Genomic DNA, 20675 nt, shown 5'->3' on the forward strand with positions numbered 1-20675 from the left:
CTGAGTCACAAGAGAGGGCAGACCATTACAGGGCTGGAGCAGTTATCTTCAGGGCATACCCAGAAAGAGGAGAGTCTACTACACCTGCACCCGGCCACAAGGAGTCAATTCCTTCACAGTGCCACAGAAAAGCCCACAAGGAAATTAATAATTCTGTATTCAGAGCAGGGTTTGAATAGTATGCAGGCCACACACTGAAGAATGAGGAGAAAACACTATTGAATAGCTACTCATTAATTTATCATCATCCATCCTGTGCACTGAATAAGGTAGGGGTTCTGTGGAAAAAGACAGGATATAATAATGTAACTAAAGACTATCATAATGCATACATATGGCAGGAGACAACATAATTAAGGTTACACAATCAACCTTAATTCTGGCATTCCCTAACTTTTGAGAGCTTGCCTTTGTAATTTTAATAAAGTCCTTTAACATAGTTTGATATATCAAGCTGTATTTGATTCCTAAGTGTACTTACCTGTAACATGTCTCTTCGAATAGTTCTCAAAGGATTTCCCTCTAATGCCAGGAGTTTCAACTGAGGAAGATTCCCCAGAGCACAAGGCAAGCTGCAAATAGAAGTAGCTCATTTCAGAGAGTGACTTCAACAAAAGTAGAATATGATTAGCACCAGTCAGTCAGATCACCTACTAATCTGAATCTTAGATACACAAGGATATCACATGTAAGAAAGATGATGTAGTGGAATCAAGACCACAAAAGGTAAAGTGAATCAGAAGAACCACCTCAGGGTTCAATTTTATTTTATAACCAAATCATTTAGTTGTTTTACAAAAATACTGAAGCACAATGTAAGTTTATAACTACAGAATTATTAGAATAATAATTCACTGCTTCAAACAATGAAGACTGATTTCATTAGTTATGCCTCACCACAGATTCATGTGGTTTTTAATCTTACCTACTGATATCATTGTTGGTTAAGTCAAGTCGCTCCAACCCCTGAAGCAGAGTAATTTCATCAGGCAGTGATTTTAGCTTGTTATCTCTAAGCTCTAACACGCAGAGAGAATTCAGATGCTTAAGATGCTCTGCACTTAACACTTCAATCTGATTTTCACCAACATGTAACTCCTATTGAAGCAGAGAGCATCAAAATTATATTTCTGTGGCAAAATGTAATTTACTCATCTCAATTCTGACACTGCACCTCCATTTTAGGGTGTCCAACTTGACAAAGTGAAGGGGGTAATGTTCATAATTACAAGTCACTTCTGAAAATCTTGATCTTAAAAACCTAACTGCAGGAACCCACATTTGAAAAAGTTAGCCTTAAATCTTTTTTGTCCTTAAAGCTCTGTTGCTTATCCCATTTCTGAAGGGTTTGTTATTGAAAAGTAACAACACTATCATTGTTATAGATACCACAGATAATTCATTTACAATATAGTACATGGCCTAATTACTAAAGAGGAGAATTTTTTTCATTTCCTTCATAGCCCTTTCGTATATATTTCTCATGTTATAAAAAACTACTGTCCCCTACCAAAGATACTTATACTAATTGATGATTAATATTAAAAAGTTATGGGGCTAACTGTAAATAAAGCAGATATGCTCTCAAAGCATACATGTCTCAAAGCATGGGAGGAAGAGAAGAAGTATGTAGAAAAGAAAGGGGGTAGGTTCCCTTGTAGGATCCCCACTTACATACAGAAGACAAATCTTTCCTCATCAAAACATTTAAGAAACTTCAATAGAGACTTATAAACCACAACACAATAGGCATTCTATATAGTCTGTCACTCAGCTAATATGCAAGATCCTGCATCATCAAGTATTAAGAATTTTGGTCACAAACGAACATTTGGGTATATGGTTTGTATGTATAGAAAGACTATATATCTTCCCTGCAACAAAAAGCTAGGAATAGCAATAACTTCCTTTCCAGTAAATCTGGATCTTCGGACATCACAGCACATTGATCCACGTAGGTTTTGCTATAGGTTTACACTATATGACTCTGTGTATATCTATATGACTCACAGAATGCAACAAAAGCACGCCTTGCAGATGTCAATGGGATTTATTTTAGGTTTTGCCTTCTGCACTCAAGATGCAGTTCTCAAATCATAAAACAAATGTGAATAGAATTTACAGTCTATACATGGAGAGATGTGCTTCTCATATAAGCTTTCAGAATATTCTTACTCAAGACAGGTCCATCTTCCTGCTAGGTACAGATCAGACGGACAAGCCCATCATTTTACAAAATGCTTGGAACAACAAAGCATTTCTAGAGACTAGTATAAATCATATATCTACTGTATATTATTACATTCAGTTTTTTCAGTCATTCCCCATAATCCTCATTTTTATTTTCCCAAATTTAAAGATAGTTGTAGATTTGTCTTCCAGTTTAAGTTTAACTGTTACTTGTAACTGTTATTACTGTGCACACTGATAAACTATAATGCTAGGCACAGAATTGTTAAGATAACGTTTAAAGTAATTTGTGATAATTTACATGTTCACAACAACAAAGCAAGGTTAAGAAAAAAAGTTTACTCCGAACCCATTTAGATTACAAAAGCTGTAACAAAACTTACCTTCAGTAACTTGCATGATGGAAATTCTGGTAAATACTGTAATTTATTTTTTCTTAGATAAAGCTGTTCTAAAGATGCCATGCTGGCCAGTTCAGAAGGTATGGTTTCCAACTGGTTTTTAGTACAATCCAGTTGTTTTAAGCCTAGAGAAATAATTTCAGTGGTGAAAAACTGAAATATCAAAAATTCTAAAATTTACTTTTACTAGAGATGCAGATGGCACCCAAAATATGCTTTTCTAAAATAAGCTTTATGTGGCAGCTGTCAATTTCAGAAATACCTACACCTTCAGTGTTTGCAAAAGCTTTCTGTTTGTCTAATTATAAACAGACTTCAAAGATTTTCAGAGTACTCTATCCACATTAAATATTAAGTATTCAATGACAATGCAGAGAGTTGGCCACATAGTAGGCCTTGTTTGGGGGCTGGGATTGGAGGTGGTATGGAGGGATCACAAGCTAGTCTACACATAGTTAAAGTATGTCAGTTTAGAAACTTAGGGTATGTCTTCACTACTGGCTGGATCGGCAGGCAGCGATCGATCCAGCGGGAATTGATTTATCGCGTCTAGTTTATACGCAATAAATCGAGCCCCAAGGCCTCTCCCGTCAACTCCTGTACTCCAGCTCAGCGAGAGGCGCAGGTAGAGTCGACGGGGGAGCGGCAGCAGTCGACTCACTGTGGCGAAGACGCCACGGTACGTCGATCCAAGTACGTCAACTTCAGCTACGTTATTCACGTAGACCAGGCCTAACAGTCTACCATCAGTACACAATCTGTTCCTCTTTATCTGCTACAGCAATTACGGTCCATATTTAGCTTAAATGGCTATTAAGCCTGATGATTTAAGATGATTCAAAGATTAAAGCTGAACTTTTACAAGTAATCCATTTATACTTTCTCCAGCTCTAATTCCACCACCTCCTTTATGCGCTTGGTTTTCCATACAGCATATGCCATAAGGAAAAGGCTCATCTGTTATATAATCTTAACCAGAACACTAGCCTCTAAGCAGAACAAGGTTTATCCTTGCTCTTCTTTGATTACTCCTCACGTTCCATCAAGAAATGACAGCTATCGGAAACCTGAAGTTTGATATCCAGAGAACCCATGAGCTATGACTAATTTCAGCCATTTACAGTACCTCACATTATACCTATTTATTCAGCTGCAATAAAAATGCAAGCAACATCTTTCAAGACAAGAGACTATAGATTTATTGTAAGACATTTAAAATGCTGTGGGAAACTAGTTTACTTTTCATTGCGCTGATTTCTGCTGGCAGGTTCTTCAGTTGGTTATGGGCCAAATTGAGTCGCACCAAACTGGTTAGGGAAGCAAAACTGGATGGAATGGTTGCAAGTTGGTTGTTGGAAAGATCCTGGGCGGGGAAAAAAAATAATTGAGACATGGTAGACAAAATGGCTTTGAAGAGTGTTTAGAAACAGCCCATGTGCAAAGTTAATCACTGAGAGAGAACATCAAATGTAGTTGGGTAGCATGTTTGGGAGTTTCCCTCGTTTAGGGACAAGAGCAGAAGACATGGTTCTCCAGTAGTGGTGAGAGTAGCGTCAAATACAGTAGTTTTTCTATCCCATGCTTCAAACATCCTTACATTTTGTTGGCTTTTCTTTAACCGCTGCTATGTATTGATAGATTATTTCATTGAGCTGTCCGTGACGACAACCAGGGGTGAGATATTCACAAGTGCCTAAGTGACTTAGGAGCCCAGGTCCCTTTGATTTTTTTGCTACACATTTGAAAGACTTTGGAAAGGGTTTAATATTAACTTCAAGATAATAAACTTTACATCTATTGTCTTTAGCTAAGTGTGATGCTGCAAAAAGCTCTAATATTTGGCAAACTAAATAACATGGTTTCAATCAGACATAGTGTCACATCCAATGGTACCCAGAAATCATTAGAATATTTTAAAATACTTATGAAGTGGGTGTAGGTGGTAGCCCTGTCAAAGACAAAGTTCAAAGTTTTTGAACTGCCAATAGCGAAGTACAGATAAACCAGCTAACCAATAAAAAAAATCCATTAGAAAAAGACGCAACTTACTAACTCTTCTAAACTGATAAGCTGTCCAAACCCATCCGGTAAATGACTCAACTCATTGTGTTGGAGAAGTAGGCTCTTCAAGTGTTTCAACTGTGTCAGCTCTTCTGGAATATTTTTCAGCTTGTTGTGACTAGTAATAAAATAATAAATGTGAAGGGATACAGGAGTATGAACCTGTTCTAAATTCAACTGTTTGAAATATTTCTGTTTCACACAGCACTGTGCAAGATAGTTAAGGTTAAGGTAGTAGTACAAATGTAAATGGATATAAATATTAAGCAGATTTTTAATGGTTAGTTTTCTAGGTTGTCCTCCCCTATGTTTATTGGCTCAAGACGACTTTAAACCACCATCTGAAGTTACGCTTCAGCTGAATCTTGCCTAGTTGCTATTCTACCAGACAGCATCTTAAAGAAAATTGTACCTATATTTTTCAGTCCACAAATCTGAAGGTTCATATGGTAAGAACCACTTTTCAACACGAATACGCTTTTAAAGTTTCATTGTCAAACACATTCCATATGAAGAGTACTTTTTATCCTTTAAACTGAAGCTGTTAGACTGAGCGCACATCTTCCTTTGAAGTATAGATGAAAACCTAAAAACTACCACAAGACTAAGGAAAGGCCTTCCCTGATCATATCAAAACCCAAATATTGAGGTTTTCAGTGTTTTAAATATGTTCATGAAGTACAAAAACAAATTCTGTCAATACAGAGACAAAAAAAGAGCATAAAGGCTTGTGGAGGTGCCTTGCAAGTCCAGGATCTGAGCCAAAGCTCACTGAAGTCAATGGACAGACTTCAGTTCACTTCAGTGTGCTTCAGATCAAGCGCCTAATCACCAGAAAGCAATGCACCTTGCTATATATAGTAACTTAGTCCAAGACTTTCAGAAGTAATGAAGGAATTGAATCCCCAACTCTCGTTGACTTTTAATGAGTTAAGAGAGTTGGGCGCGTAGCTCCCTTTGCACTTTTGAAAAACTCCATCCTTAGTGCCCGGAATCTTCAACATCCTTATTTGTCACGAGATAGGAGGAGTAACAACATATAGTGTACATTTATCAGGAAATCAAACTGAAGTTTTATGACATCAAAAATATTTAAATGTAGAGACAACATATGTTTTCAGTGAGCAGTGACATCTCCAAGACTCAGGCTCCCACTCTTTCACTGAATGTGTTTAAATACAAATAATGTTGGCCTTCTTCATGAAAGAAGTGCTGTCCGTTTGTTTTTAGGGCTGCCTTGCCAGAATTCTATTCACTAACTAGTCCCAGAAGATATTGGGGGGGGGGGGGGGAGAAGGGGGGCGGGACCCCCGCCCACAGACCTCAACAGGCAAATGGAATGTCATTACATTTTTCTATTATCAGTCAATCAAATGAGTAGATTCTGTATCTGAGCTGGTAAATTTTCACGACAATTTTACATGACTCGTGAGCATGCTCAGACCACTGTTTTCTCCAAGCATCCTTACGTGTGTCAAGTGTCAGCAGTGGGGATCACATTCCAGATAAAAATATGACTTAGTCACAACACTTCTAAGAACTGAAACCTGAGAGATCCAGGGTCTTGGGTCTGAGATGTACACTTACACAAGTAAGGATTAACGTCACTGGGCTAAAAGCTCTGAAAATTAGCCGGAAGAACTGTGTATAGAAAAACCAATGAACATAATCATTGACCAATAACAGTTTAAAAAGGTGACAAATCAAGGCCTCAATCCTGCAAGTAGAACCATGAAGGCAGACCCCAATGCCTGTGCAATTTGTCTACCTAGGCATAGCAGTTTATCTGCATGATTCTCTTTGCACAATCAAGGACCAAAATGGGACTTTGTCATTTTATGAACTTTACACTAAAATATCAAATTGAAAGCCTGACTACACTCACAAAGTTCTCCCCTCACTGCTACAAACACATTTAATAACACTGAACACAGTGCTGGTTTAGAGAGCTTTTCTTAAATTACAGGAAGACAATTTTAGAAGATTTTAAGTTTCTTAACCACTCAACGCATATTTACTGTATTCAGATTTGTAAAACATATTTACCTGACACTGAGCTTCTGAAGATTTTCCAAAAATCCTATAGCAGAAGGAATAGTTGTCAGCTGATTATCATGTACCTAGAAACAAAAAGGTTTTAGAAGTGTAACTGCTTATCAATACCCTTTTTTTTTTTTAATATAGTCAAGAAACAAACTATGCTATGTGCATACAAAAGAAATTTTTGTACAAGGGCCTTGACAAGTGCAAATTGTCAGGATAATTTCATTACTAATAGAACACTACAGAGTTACCTGTCTGATAAAAGCTTCACTCAGTTGACAGGAAAAGCTGTGAGAAGCAGAGGTGAGAGATGAACTAAAAAGGTTGGGGGAAAGTGAAAAAAACAGCCTCCTTCTAATGGGGTACAGGGGAGGCCCCCCCTCCCATTGGCAGACAGGCAGTAAAGCTCTGCTTTTTCCCCCCGGCAGACAGGAGGAAAGGGGCAGAGGAGAATTTACCAGACACTTTGAAGTCAAGATGAAAGACATTTCTCTACTGGGAAGTCCAGTTCTCTTCTTCCCAGCAGCTTGATGGGGGCAAGTCTATCGCAAAGTGCTATAGCTGAATCCTTTGATTTGAGATTCCCCCTAACCAACCAACCAACCACACACACACATTCTGATCTTCTGTATCTACCTCTGGCTGTATCTAAGTTTTTCCAAGTTCTGAAAAAACAACAAGGAGTCCTGTGGCACCTTAAAGACTAACAGATTTATTTGGGCATAAGCTTTCATAGGTAAAAAACCTCACTTCTTCAGATGCATGGAGTGAAAGTTACAGATGCAGGCATTATATAATGACACATGAAGAGAAGGGAGTACCTCACAAGTGGAGAACACTGGTGAGGTACTCCCTTCTCTTCATGTGCCACTGTGAATACTGTGAGATACTCCCTTCTCTTCATGTGTCATTATATAATGCCTGCATCTGTAACTTTCACTCCATGCATCTGAAGAAGTGAGTTTTTTTACCCACAGAAGCCCAAATAAATCTGTTAGTCTTTAAGGTGCCACCGGACTCCTTGTTGTTTTTGTGGATACAGACTAACATGGCTACCCCCCCGATACTTGACTCCAAGTTCTGAGTACATCTATTCCTTAATTTTTCACTCCTTCAGTGATCCTCCCAAGAACCCTATCCAAATGCCCTTATTCGCCGCTACCATCCAGAAAAGGGCATTGCCAGGGCAACCTTCCCTCCAGGAAAGAAGAAACAACTCTCTCCCAAACCAACCAGTACCACTGTTTCAGCTTGTTAAGGGCATCAAAGTATGCTTTCATGCTGACAGGATCTGAGCACATTGCCTCTGCAGCACTCCAGGTGCCAGAACACAAGATATTACAGTGTTACTGCAGTGCTCTTGTGATTACTAATATACTAGAAACCTGAGGTACTGAGATACAATTGTGATGGTGGCTAAATAAATACCTAGAGAGTTTCTGGGGAAGGAGTGTAGACGAGGGACTCAAAATTCTGTTTTGGGTCCTGACGATCCCCCAGGTGCCTTTTCTCCTCAAAGACACTATCTAGGCAAATCTCTATCAAGGAGGAGGACTGGACTTTGGTCCTCACAGGCAAGTTATAAATAATTGTCCATTATGGAGTATGCGGGACCTTCCTGTGGAAAATTTGGTTCTGGCCACTGTCAAAAACAGGATACTAGATTAGATGCACCATTAATCTGATATGTTATAACAATTCCTACATTTCCCTAGGAACACACCAATACCACTTTAATACATCCAGCATTTAATACAAGAGAGGGGAACTTGAGACCTCTGTGAGGAAATCTAGTCCTTCCCCCACCCTTCCAGAATGCAAGCACAATCTGATAACAGGTGCTCTTTACTTACATCCAGTACAGTGAGAGCAGGCAAAAGTCTGACATCCTCAGAAAGACACTGCAGTTTGTTTGAGGCTAAGATGAGTTTGGTCAGATCTGTTTGCTCCCACCAGCGATCAGCAGCACCAAAAGACAGATTTTGATGGGCTTCCTCCGGAATATCCAAATTTATTCGCCACACATTCGCAGGTACTACACACAAACAAAAGTGGCATATTTGTACAATAAACGTCTCCAATATTTAACCTTAAGCTTTTACTGTCATCACTGTGGTTATCCAAAAATGTTTAATAACTTTATTCTTCACAGTGCTGGTTGGAATATTTGTTCAAATGAAATGGACAAAAAATTGACTACTTTCACTAGTATTTCCCCCCTATTTTCTGATCAGCTCTCATTCTTAACCAAAGTACTTATGTAATCATAAATTGTAGTTAAACCAGCTGAATTGGCTGAGCATCATGGAGAGTGTGAGGAAGAAGGTGTCAGATCCTCATAACTGAAAGGGCTTGAAAAAGGCATTTACAATTCTGGGAATCTACAGAATCCCCAGCTGCTCCTGAACAGCCAGGTGCCACTGCTTGTCTAAACTCTAAAGGACCTTTTTTAATAATCTGTGCTTGGTTGCAACAGCCACATCCTTTTTTTTTTTTTATTTGAACCTATGCCTTTGTAACATCCAGAGTTGAGTTAAGTATTATAATGCGCTATCCCTCAGGACTGTCCAGAAGCTTCAGCTAGAGCAGAATCCATCAGCTCGCTTATTGCCAGGGTTAGCCTTATACAAAGAGAGCACATCACAATTATGACCTACCTTCCAATGGCATTCCCAAGCCCTATGTGGTTGGGATCCTAGCTATCAGAAGACTTTTTGCGAAAGTCACCTACCAGTTCGGATCTACCAGCCTTAGCAACAACGGGAGCCCTATTTAACATACAAGCCCAGGCCCACACATGGGCGGATAAAACAAACATGTAGCATCACATCTTCAAAGCGCTGCATTAACAGTGCCCCGGGTTATTCAGATCCCGCAAGGGGGACAGCCTGGCACCCCCCTTACCCGCATGGCCCTAATGTGAAGCACTCGCCTTGAGTCCCGTGGCGGACTCTGGAGCAGCCCGCCCAGGGATCCCAGCCCTGCCATGGGGCACCCACCTACCCAGCACGGTGAGCCAGGTGCCCCTTCCCTGGGCGGTGGGGTGGCAGCATGTCTGCCCCTGGGGGAAGGGCAGGGCCTGGCCTCGGCGCACAAGGGGGAGGGATACGCCGGTCTCCTTCATGCCTTCGAGCGAGCCCGCCCCCCACCTGCCGGGGAGCCCCACACACCGGGCAGGGGAGCAGCCCTAGGCTCTCGCTCTCACCCTCACTCAGGTCGCGGCCTGCCAGGTTTAACTGGCCGTTCTTCCTGGCCGCTCTGATCAGCCCCTGCGGCACCGCGGGCCCCGGCTCCCCCGCGTCCTGCCTGAAGCCGGCGCGAGGATCTCTCGCTTTCCCTCGGCGTGCCGCCGCCATGTCCCCACAGAGCGCCGCACGCGGCCCGCCCAGACCCAGCCTCCCCTCGACCGCGTCAGCCCGCCCCCCAAACCAGGGAGGCGGGCGGAGCCAGCCACGGCCTCCGCGTTCAGCGCCGGCGGGCGCAGTGGGGTGGGGTCACCGCCTGCCTCCAGGCTGCCTCTGCCGCAACTCCACCCCCAACGTGGGCCCCTCTGCCCCAATCACCCCTTCAGGCCCTGTCCGCCGCCTCAGTGAGTCTGGGAAATCTGCCCCCATTCCTCCTCGCTGGCTACAATTCACTCCCCCCCCCCCCGACTTCTCCTTGTGTCCGTGGTGGTGTTTTGTCATCCTGTGTTAAAGGGGGAACCTAGCAGTGCCGAGCGCGATGCATGGGTCAGTGACCACCGCCATCCGCAGTTTGTTAGCAAATGGCATTAACCCCGCGGGGTAGTCTTCTATCCATCGAAATATCCAAGTCCCTTCTGAATCTTGCTCGAGCCCTTCCTTACTACTTCCTTACTGATGTGTGAGCCGGAGAGGCTCCAGGTTAACTTTTAGACCCCGGGCTGAGTGAGTTTGTAGAGATGGCAGTTAGAAAAACCATCTTGTAAACTGAACGGATTGGATCTGGAGTCATCCTGAGAAAATAAACCCCGAACCCCACAACGTCCTTCCACAAAGTAACTTTTCAGAGTAGAATCACACTTTAAAACCTTGTGATTGTTTTGTAAAAACCTAGTTTACTCAAACTTCTGACAAACACCTGGGAGAAAAGCTTTGCGAACGATTCACCTCATTTCAAATTGAGGTCTAAGAGTGCTCCTGCTCCCTCCAGAGAAACCCTGTTTTTCTCAGAAGACCCCATGCATAATAGGAGAGCTAATATATTTATATTATGTTAGAGAGGCCAGGCAAGTGAAGTCTGATTGCGGTAGGACAGGATATCTAATCAGACCATTTAAAACTTTGCTCATTAATAATTTTGTAAACTATTTAACAAATACTTTGGAGAAAAACTCTTTGTTGAACATTCAGCATGTCTGCATCTTCAGCTAAAGATGGAGAAAGACCCCAATCCCCTCAGTTATCCAGAAGTCCTCAAATGAAAACAGGGGAGATTTGCCATTCCTGAAATTTCTAAGAAAAAGCAAACAGAAAAAAAACCAACCCTGTTTCAAAACTTCTTTATGTACCATAAACAAACACAAAGGGCACTAAAACAAAGTTTGTTTTCTTTTACAGGTCACATTTAATGTGGTCAGTATGTGGAATTGTCTTGTTTTAAAATAATATACGCTGATGGTTTTGCTATCAAATGTATTTGGGGGAGATTAATGGTGGACAACTCTCCCACACCAAGACAATACAATTCTGGTGGGAAGGCTGTTCTTCCCCCAGCTACATCCCTTCTAACTCTTGATGTTTCTCTATAACAGACACTCATCCTCTATTAGGGTCACCAGATAGCAAGTGTGAAAAATCGGGACAGGGGGTGGGGGGTAATAGAAGCCCATATAAAAAAAAGTCCCAAATATCAGGACTGTCCCCACAAAATCAGGACATCTGGTCACCCTATCCTCTATTCATTTTCATCTCCTCCCACACCTGCTTCCCGAAGACATCTGTCCTGAGCATGCATGCTGTATTTCCCATTTCTCAAACCCCAATCCTCACTGAGAGAGACTCCCCCCCCCCCCGCACACTCTCCTCCCTGAGAGACAATGGCCTCTTTCATGAAATTCCCCCATCCCTCCCACACACACTCTTCTTCTTCCTCCCCTCCTCCTCCCCCCTGATGAAGCAAAGAAATATCCCATGCCTGGTTTCCAATCCCATTTCCTCAAAGAGGAAAGATGGATGTTTCTCATAGCACAGTCTTCCTCTCATTCTAGGTCCCCTGAAAAAATGGAAAGAGATAGGCTCCCCACCTCCCCCCATCCTTTTCTCCCACCATAGAATTCCATAACTGATTCTACTGTACTGGAGAAGTGGCCTAAGAAGGTATTAATTATTATTATTATATATATTATTCAACTACCCAGACATCTGTTTGGAAAATAATACAGCAGGCCACAGACTATCCAAAAGTTACTGGAATATATCGGAGACCATTTTTTATTTCAGAAGTTGGAGAAAGCTTCTAGAGGAGAGGCTGTTCTAGAAGGTGGGTGTGTAACTGGTTGGAAAATCGTTTCCAGAGAGTAGTTATCAGTGGTTCACAGTCATGCTGGAAGGGCATAACGAGTGGGGTCCCGCAGGAATCTGTTCTGGATTCGGTTCTGTTCAATATCTTCATCAATGATTTAGATAATGGCATAGAGAGCACACTTATAAAGTTTGCAGACTATACCAAGTTGGGAGGGGTTGCAAGTGCTTTGGAGGCTAGGATTAAAATTCAAAATGATCTAGACAAACTGGAGAAATGGTCTGAAGTAAACTGGATGAAATTCAATGAGGACAAATGTAAAGTACTCCACTTAGGAAGGAACAATCAGTTGCACACATACAAAATGGGAAATGACTGCCTAGGAAGGAGTACTGTGGAAAGCGATGATCTGGGGGTCATAGTGGATCACAAGCTAAATATGAGTAAACAGTGTAACACTGTTGCAAAAAAAGCAAACATCATTCTGGGATGTATTAGCAGGAGTGTTGTAATCAAGAAATGAGAAGTAATTCTTCCACCCTACTCTGTGCTAATTAGGCCTCAACTGAAGAATTTGTATCCAGTTCTGGGCACCACATTTCAGGTAAAACGTGGGCAAATTGCAGAAAGTCCAGAGAAGAGCAACAAAAATGATTACAGGTCTAGAAAACATGACCTATGAGGGAAGATTGAAAAAAATGGATTTGTTTAATCTGGAAAAGAGAAGACTCGGAGGGGACATGATAACAGTTTTCAAATACATAAAAGGTTGTTACAAGGTGACGGAAGAAAAATTATTCTCCTTAACCCCTGAGAATAGGACAAGAAGCATTGGGCTTAAATTGCAGAAAAGGCGGCTTAGGTTGGATGTTAAGAAAAACTTCCTGTCAGGGTGGTTAAGCACTGGAATAAATTGCCCAGGGAGGTTCTGGAATTGCCATCATTGGAGATTTTTAAGAACACATTAGACAAACATCTGTTAGGGATGGTCTAGATCAGGGTTCTCAATCTTTTTCTTGCTGAGGCCCCCCTCAACATGCTATAAAAATGCCAGGGCCCATCGGGGAAGGAGGGGAGAGAACTCGGGGGTCTGGGGGGGACGACCCTTGGGCATAGGCATAATTTTACTTCTATGGCTGGGGGGGGGGCTCCCAGTGTAGCTTCCAGCTTCGGGGGGGGGGGGGGATATGCTGGGGGTCCTGGCTTGGGTGCGGGAGGGAGGTTGGCCGGCTTCAGTCCCATGCCGCTCCTGGTGGGGTGGCTTCAGCTCCATGCCATTCCTGGCTTGGGGGGGAGGCGTGGTGCCAGCTTCAGCGCTGGGACTTGGGGCACTGGGTTTCAGCTGCAGGGATATGCAGCCCCCCTGAAAGGACTCGCAGACCCTCGGTTGAGAACCACTGTCTAGATAATACTTAGTCCTGCCATGAGTGCAGGGGACTGGATTAGATACCTCTTGAGGTCCCTTCCAGTCCTATGATTCTATGATAACACGTAAGGGCCTCAAACATAGACCAGGGCCCCTCTGTGCTAGGCACTGTACAAATCTCATTCTCCCCAATCCTCCACCCCCCCGACAGCCTGTGCTTTTCATGTCTTGCTCATGTTTCCTTCTGCTGCCAGATCTATTTTCAATAAAAGAGACCATGTAACATCTTTGAAAATAACATTTTAAAGAGAACAAGGCAAGACAAACAATAAAGAAGTACTTTCGTTTAAGCTTATCCTTAGAATACAATTTCTCCCCATTTCCCTTTGCTTATTAATTTCTTTTAAAATGGACTTTTTTTAGTAGGTGAAAGAGTACTGAAAATAATGGTGTATGTAAAGTTCTAGCCCCAGGCATAATAATGCTTCTCCCTTTCCTATCCCATCACAAAAAAAGACAAGAAAACAGCTCAATCCATTTTGCTATCAGTATCAAATAGAATTTTCTTCCGGTAAGCAAAATATACGCCTTTGACAAATTTCCTTTAGAAATTATGTATACAAAACCAAATCTCCTTCCTAGGTTATTAGTAACTCCTAGATTGCTAAAACTGAAAGAACTGCAAAAATATGTTTTCTTTTCACAGCCTATGTTCTTTACTTTTGCACTTCCCTCAACTTGGACAATTAAGAATTTAGCCATTTACAACTTTTGTTCATAGTCAGTTTCATTTTCTGGCTTTCAGGTACCAGCTCACTTTGGGTTTCCAACACTGCAGGGGAAAGTTTTTTTTTTTTTTTTTTAAAGATTCCTCTGAAATTAAAAAATAAATTCTACTGGTCTAACATTTTGTAAAATACTTCACATTTGATCCTGATTCAACTTTAAAATCAAACGTTTACCAAACTACGATGGTCTTGAGGCTGGCTCTCTTTTCTTGCTTGCTCATTCATTCTTTTTCTTCAGTTTTCTTCCGATTTTTATCATCTTGTTTCTTTATCCTTTATCTGTCCCCTGTGTAATATTACTGGGAGTCAGCAGATGACACTATTACTCAAAGTTTTATGAGTTCTGCTTAACTGGATGCATTGGTACTTAGATTTTGGATGAAATGCTCTGTTAATTGAGTTGCAATTTTAGTTGAAAGCTTCTGAATGCCAGCACCATTTATTCACAGGACCTACACAATTTGAAATTGACAACTCCCCACTGCTGCCCCACTTTGAAATCAGAGCAATCTCAGATTCAACACATTTCTCTGTTCAGGATCTACCTTGGATCAGTAGCATTTAGCTGTGACCTGAATTTAATTTGTTCTTGGATATTTGAGAAATCTTGTGTTACTGTTGGCTAGCTGGTAATAGGATTTTTCCCAGGTTACCTGGGGGCTCAAATTGTAAACAAACCGGTGGAAGCACATTCTCAGTAGAGGGGTTTTTTGTATATTTAAAAAACAAACAAATTATCTCTACATCAATAATAATGCAAACATTATAATTAAGTAGCAGTTTGACAGTTGAAATGTATTACTTGGAAAGGTGCATTGATTTTATAGAAGCAATAAAGTGGCTTTGCACTATCAATTTAAAATAAACTTCTAAAGAAGCTGTTACTGTGTAGGGAAGCATCTACCACTATCTCTAACATAGTAACAACCCCTTGATGTTGATAGGTTGAGGAGGGGTTGGCAAATTTTGCTTCCATTAAAAGAAATTTACTTCAGTTACAGCAAGATCAGGCTGCAGACTGGTTTTGTTTTCAGCATAAGAGTTAGGAAAGAATTACCCTAGAACTGAAAAATGACTGGGAAATTAATATTATTCGGGTATTTTAAATTTGAGATGAAATACTGTAGTCTACTTCTCATGTACGGTGCACGCCTTGCTCGCAGTTCAATATCTACCCTGGGAAGTCTACTTTAAATTGACAACAGTAAAATAATTAGGAGCAGCCTTTGCCAGCTGCTGATCACACTCAACTCCCACTGGAGTCATTTGGAGAAACGGGTCGCTCAGCACCGTGCTAATGCAGGGGCTGCTGGTCCTGGAAGATCAGAGGAGGCGCCCTGCAGCTCTAGGGCTCGTAGACCCTCAAGGATGGGGAGGGGGCGCCCACCCAGGCTACAGCCTCGTCAGCTAAGAGCGCTCTGTGGCGATAGCCCCGGGCAGGCCTCAGACTAGGCCCTAGGCCTTCTGCTCTGGCTGAACTTTCTCCGCCCCCTGGGGATTCAGTTGTAGCGAGCTCGGAGTGGGAAACGGAGATAATCCCCCTCGCGCCCAAACACCGCCTCGCCTGCCAGTCTCCGGAGTAGCTCCCCATACTGCACATGCGCGGGTCAAGCAAGGCACCAGGATGAGGCGTGCGCAGGAGCAGCAAGCGCTGCAAGACGTGGTTGACTAGTACGCATGTGCAATAGCCGCAAGTCCTTGGAAGAGGTACAGGTAATGCACATGCGCAAATAGGGCTTCTGTGGGAGAGGCGACTTGTGAGTTTGCGCAAGACCACCGAAGTACGCAGCTCGCGCCTGCGTAGAGAAGAGCAGTGAAGGATTGTGGGATACTAGTCTGCGGCCCGGGCAGGCTGGTGGAGCGGGCAGCTGGTGGCAGTTATTGCCCGACAACGGTTGTTTTGTGCGCGGGGCCCGTGCTTGTGCCCGGACGGGAAGCGGCAGGGGACATAGCAAAAAGCTACCCGTTTCCTAACGCGCTCTCCCCTCTCCCTGATGTGTTTGTAGCACTGGAGTGGGCGGCAGCGCGATGGCTTCAAGCAGCGGCACCGACGTGATTCAGGTCACCAACGTCTCTCCTAGCGCCAGCTCCGAGCAGATGCGGACACTCTTCGGTTTTCTGGGCAAGATCGAGGAGCTGCGCCTCTTCCCTCCCGAGTGAGTCCGCCAGCGGCCGCCCCCCCCCCCCTTCCTCCCCCGCGCCATACAGGCTTCCCCTCCCCCATTCCCGGACAACGTCCCGCCTCTTTCCCATCACGCCCCGCGCCTCGCCGCCTGCTGCTGAGAGACCCGCTGGGCCGTGAAGCTTTAAGCCGTAGGGCCTGGCTCGCCCAGGCCTCGCCTGCGGCTGGTGGTGCGGCGGGATCTGGCTTCCCGCCGAAGCGTTAATCTCCCCTGCAGCCCGGGAAGCCTGCCTCACCCTGTCGCTTGTGTAGACGAGTCACCGTAAGGGCTAGCTAGCAGCGTGGTACCGGAGGCGCTGGAGAGCTGTGTGAGTCCGCTCCCACACCCGGCTTCTCCTCGACTGGGAACGCGCCAGATTAGTTCACGGCTGGGTTTATGTTGCAGTAATAGTGTTCAAAGCATGCGTGATATCAACGCGTGAGGGAAGGACCTGAACCCGCGTGCAGTCATCACTGCTAAATGCACGTCATCTTGCATGCTGGCTGTTCCAGGGGCCTCCAACCGATAGCCCGTCTGTGGTGGGATTGTCCCTCACATACAGAACCACCGCACACCTGTTGGACAGCTGCCATTTAAAAAAAAGGGGGGGGGGGCTTTGCTTTTCTCTTTACAAATTTGGGATTTTCTCTCCTTAATACACAGAGAAGGTGCAAGGTGGGTAGTAAATCTTGAACCAGTGATTGAGTTATGGTCATACATCCCAAAAAATAAATAAATTAAGAACTTAGTGCTTTGCGTTGCTGGGAGTAACTCCCCCACCCCTCCAATCTACTTCTAATGGATTGCAGTTATTTTTAAAATAATCTCAGCTATATGAAAATACAACTCATAACAATTTTTAATTTTTTTACAAAAGATTTAAAACAATCCATGATATACATGCATGTTCTTGTTAACACACACACAATCTGCCCAACTCACAAATGGTAATCCCAAATCCATGCAAGGAAAATCTTTAAACTATTACAGGTGATTTCTTTTGTTTGTTTTATTGTGCTACATTGGATGAAAAGCTATTTTTAAAGGACTGAAAACTGCAAACTTCTGTACTCTTGTTTGTTTGTGAATCAGGGTTGCCTTTGTTACTCAGAAAAATGGCTTAATATAATAAGTGAGGTCAAAATAAAGGCATTTTGTCACATAGGTCATGGATGTCCCAACCACGTGGAATTTTGGGTGTGTAACTATAATATGTAATGTCTATATGATATAGATATATAGATATAGATATTTTTTCTATCTATCTATCTATCGTGACAAACTGCCTTTATTTTGACTGTGCCTGTTTTAGTCTCCCCTCAGATGGTTTCTAACACCATTTTTTTTCACCTAGTTTCAAATATTGCTGGGGGAGGAATCACCACAAAGCTTCTTTCATCCTGTCACCTCTTCCCCCTCCTTCCCCTCCCCTCCCCCCCCAAAAAAGGAAAATCCTCCAATGCTCCTAGATGGATATGTGTATATATATTCCAACATAGGGTTTTCTGTGGTCTTGGTGTTTGTGTTATTTTCAAATGGACATTTGCAATCTGAACCCCAAGTTAATGCAATTTTGTGTTGGAATTTGTAGTGTAGAGGAAAACTAACTGAATGAATACAATTGCATTAAAGTTGGTCACATGTTGTTATTATTTGAATGTCAAATATGAATGTTTAAATTTGTACATGTGGGAAAATCATATTTAAGTGCTGGAAAAGTTCATTTCTACCAAGTAACAAAGAATTAGCTGTCTTTAGCAAGAAAAATGTGTTTAGGTTGTTATATGGTCCTGTTCACTGTATTTGAGCATCTCACAATCATTTAAAAAAAAAGAAAAGAAAAAAAAAAAGAGGAGTCCTTGTGGCACCGTAGAGACTAACAAATAAATGTGTTAGTCTCTACGGTGCCACAAGGACTCCTCATTGTTTTCGCTGATCCAGACTAACATGGCTACCACTCTGAAACCTGTCACAATCATTAATTTATTTTATATTTTCAACACCTGTATGAGGTGGATGTTACCATCACTCTAGTGATGAGAACCTAAGGCATAGGGTAGATTTAGTGACTTTCCCAAGGGAGTCTGGTTGAACTGGGTATTGAATATTGAACTTAGGTCTCCCAAATACCAGTCTAGTGCGTCTACTACTTCTGTGCATAGGGCTCCTGGCAGTAGTTGCTTCTAGAAATAACTCCTGAAGCTCCACCTTTTCCTGCTGGTGAGCTCATCTACTCCCTTGTTTTTGTATATGGCCCTATGTGTTCTTAATTGGTCCCCACTAATTCACACGGGCACCCAAATTCAGTTCAAGAGTACATTATTTTCACAACAAACTATTCAAGTTTTGGCAAAGTGTAAGAGACAGAATGTTCATGTCTTTGTCAGAGGTAAATAAAAATCTGCCCCAGACAGAGCACTATTGCTAGGGGACACATTGCCTTCTTATTGAAGAAATGAAAGATTGCAAAAGCGAATATTTGCACTTTACTACATTAGGAGAAGTGTGTAATGTGTTTAGTTTGGCAGTCTATGTTTCAACAGTACTTTGTCCATTTTAAGATTGATTTCATAGTTAAAATCCATTTCTGGCATATACTGTTCAAGTTACACATTATACACAAGTAGACTTTGAAAGAATATTTATTAAGACTGCAAAGTAAGCACTCAAGTTAGGATATGCTCTGGGAATGAATCATAATTCTGTAATGAAAGGAGACTCTGGTCTGTAGGACTCCATCTTTATTTATTGCAGAAGTTGGAAGGTGTGTAGTGATAGAGGCATGGGGTTGCAGAAATAGAAACGGTGATCTCATGGTTAAGTCGTCCTACTGGTAACCCTCTCATTCTCTCCCCAACCCTGATTAATCCCCAGAGCAGATCCACACTATGCACTGAATGAGGCAGGGCTTCTGTGGAAAAAATACTATGTGATCATGTAATTAAAATTGTATAATCACAAAAAACTAAATTAAGGTTGCACAAGTAACCTTAATACTAACGTTTCCCAACTTTTTAGTGCGTGAATTAAGGTCGCCACCTTGGTATTCTTTTAATTTCGTTTGTGTGTAGTTTCCTAGGTATTTCAAAAAGCAAACTCAGAAAACAAATTCCATCATGTAGTACTATGTTGACACCAGCACGTGGCATCAGCAGAATTGGATCCTCTGCTCCTTGAGCCAACAGAGTAACTGGTTGCAGTAGCTGGTTGTCATGTTCTGTGGAACAGCACTAGGGGTGGATGGGACATTTAGGTCACCAGAATTTTTTTAACATGGGTAAAGCAAAGTATTCTTCCCTAACCCAATTCTCAGCAATGTCTGAACCATTTTGGCAGAAGTTTTCCAAAAATAGTTCAGCCAGAGGAAGACACTTGGCATTGAAAATTTCATCCTAATTAAAGTTTGGCAAATCTATAAGCATCTGAAAACAGGCTTTCTGTTGTTAGGCAAAAAGATTCTTTTCCCCAAGAATCAGGCAGGCACAGACAATATTGAAGAGGGTTTATTTACGGTACCGGGAAGACTAACAAGCAGCTTCAAAGGTGTGGGGTTACAATGACCAATTATATACCTTTTTCTTATCACTTCATTTGCATTTATCTTGTTCTTACAGAGACAAACATTGTTTCAGAGACAGAGAATGCACTTAGCACAGGGGTCGGCAACATTTGGCACGCGGCTCGCCAGGGTAAGCACCCTAGCGGGCCGGGCCAGTTTATTTACCTGCTGACGCGGCAGGTTCGGCCGATCGCGGCCCCCACTGGCCGCGGTTCGCCGTCCTGGGCCATTGGGGGCGGCGGGAAGCTGCGGCCAGCTCATCCCTCGCCTGCGCCGCTTCTCGCCGCCCCCATTGGCCCGGGACGGCGAACCGCGGCCAGTGGGGGCCGCGATCGGCCGAACCTGCCGCGTCAGCAGGTAAATAAACTGGCCCGGCCCGCTAGGGTGCTTACCCTGGCGAGCCGCGTGCCAAATGTTGCCGACCCCTGACTTAGCATGACAGTGACAGGAACAGAACATACACATCCGTATCAAACTGTTTTGATTACATCAGTTATTCATGACTATCTTAAGGCGAAGGGGTAGGGTGGGGTGAGTGTTTACTGATATCCTGAGGGCTGTGAAGGGAGGGTTTGTTCTGTCCTAAGAGCTGAGTTACTGAGCAGACACTTGACCATATAA

The 20675-nt window shown here is 42.7% G+C and overlaps 2 protein-coding genes across 5 annotated transcripts in view; one reads left to right on the top strand and one right to left on the bottom strand.

Annotated features, from left to right (window-relative positions):
• LRRC40 (leucine rich repeat containing 40) overlaps nucleotides 1-10051 on the bottom strand; it is a 31378-nt gene extending 21327 nt beyond the window's left edge. The window contains exons 1-8 of the mRNA XM_065409901.1: nucleotides 9901-10051; nucleotides 8549-8730; nucleotides 6699-6772; nucleotides 4641-4770; nucleotides 3831-3954; nucleotides 2574-2716; nucleotides 926-1098; nucleotides 482-572 (exon numbers count right to left, since the gene is read on the bottom strand). Of these exons, the coding sequence (XP_065265973.1) occupies nucleotides 482-572; nucleotides 926-1098; nucleotides 2574-2716; nucleotides 3831-3954; nucleotides 4641-4770; nucleotides 6699-6772; nucleotides 8549-8730; nucleotides 9901-10051 (1068 nt within the window). The remainder of the gene's footprint in view (nucleotides 1-481; nucleotides 573-925; nucleotides 1099-2573; nucleotides 2717-3830; nucleotides 3955-4640; nucleotides 4771-6698; nucleotides 6773-8548; nucleotides 8731-9900) is intronic.
• Nucleotides 10052-15835: 5784 nt separating this feature from the next.
• The window catches only part of SRSF11 (serine and arginine rich splicing factor 11), a 35256-nt gene continuing 30416 nt past the window's right edge, over nucleotides 15836-20675 (top strand). For 2 of the 4 annotated variants that reach the window (XM_065410040.1, XM_065410038.1), the window contains exon 1: nucleotides 15837-16489. In XM_065410040.1, coding sequence (XP_065266112.1) covers nucleotides 16362-16489 — 128 coding nt within the window. In that variant the 5' untranslated portion in view covers nucleotides 15837-16361. Of the gene's footprint in view, nucleotides 16490-20675 lie in introns of all 4 variants that reach the window. The other 2 variants (XM_065410039.1, XM_065410041.1) reach the window with 2 other exon arrangements.

This window comes from Emys orbicularis, chromosome 8, assembly GCF_028017835.1.
Source record: "Emys orbicularis isolate rEmyOrb1 chromosome 8, rEmyOrb1.hap1, whole genome shotgun sequence".
Classification (NCBI taxonomy): domain Eukaryota; kingdom Metazoa; phylum Chordata; order Testudines; family Emydidae; genus Emys; species Emys orbicularis.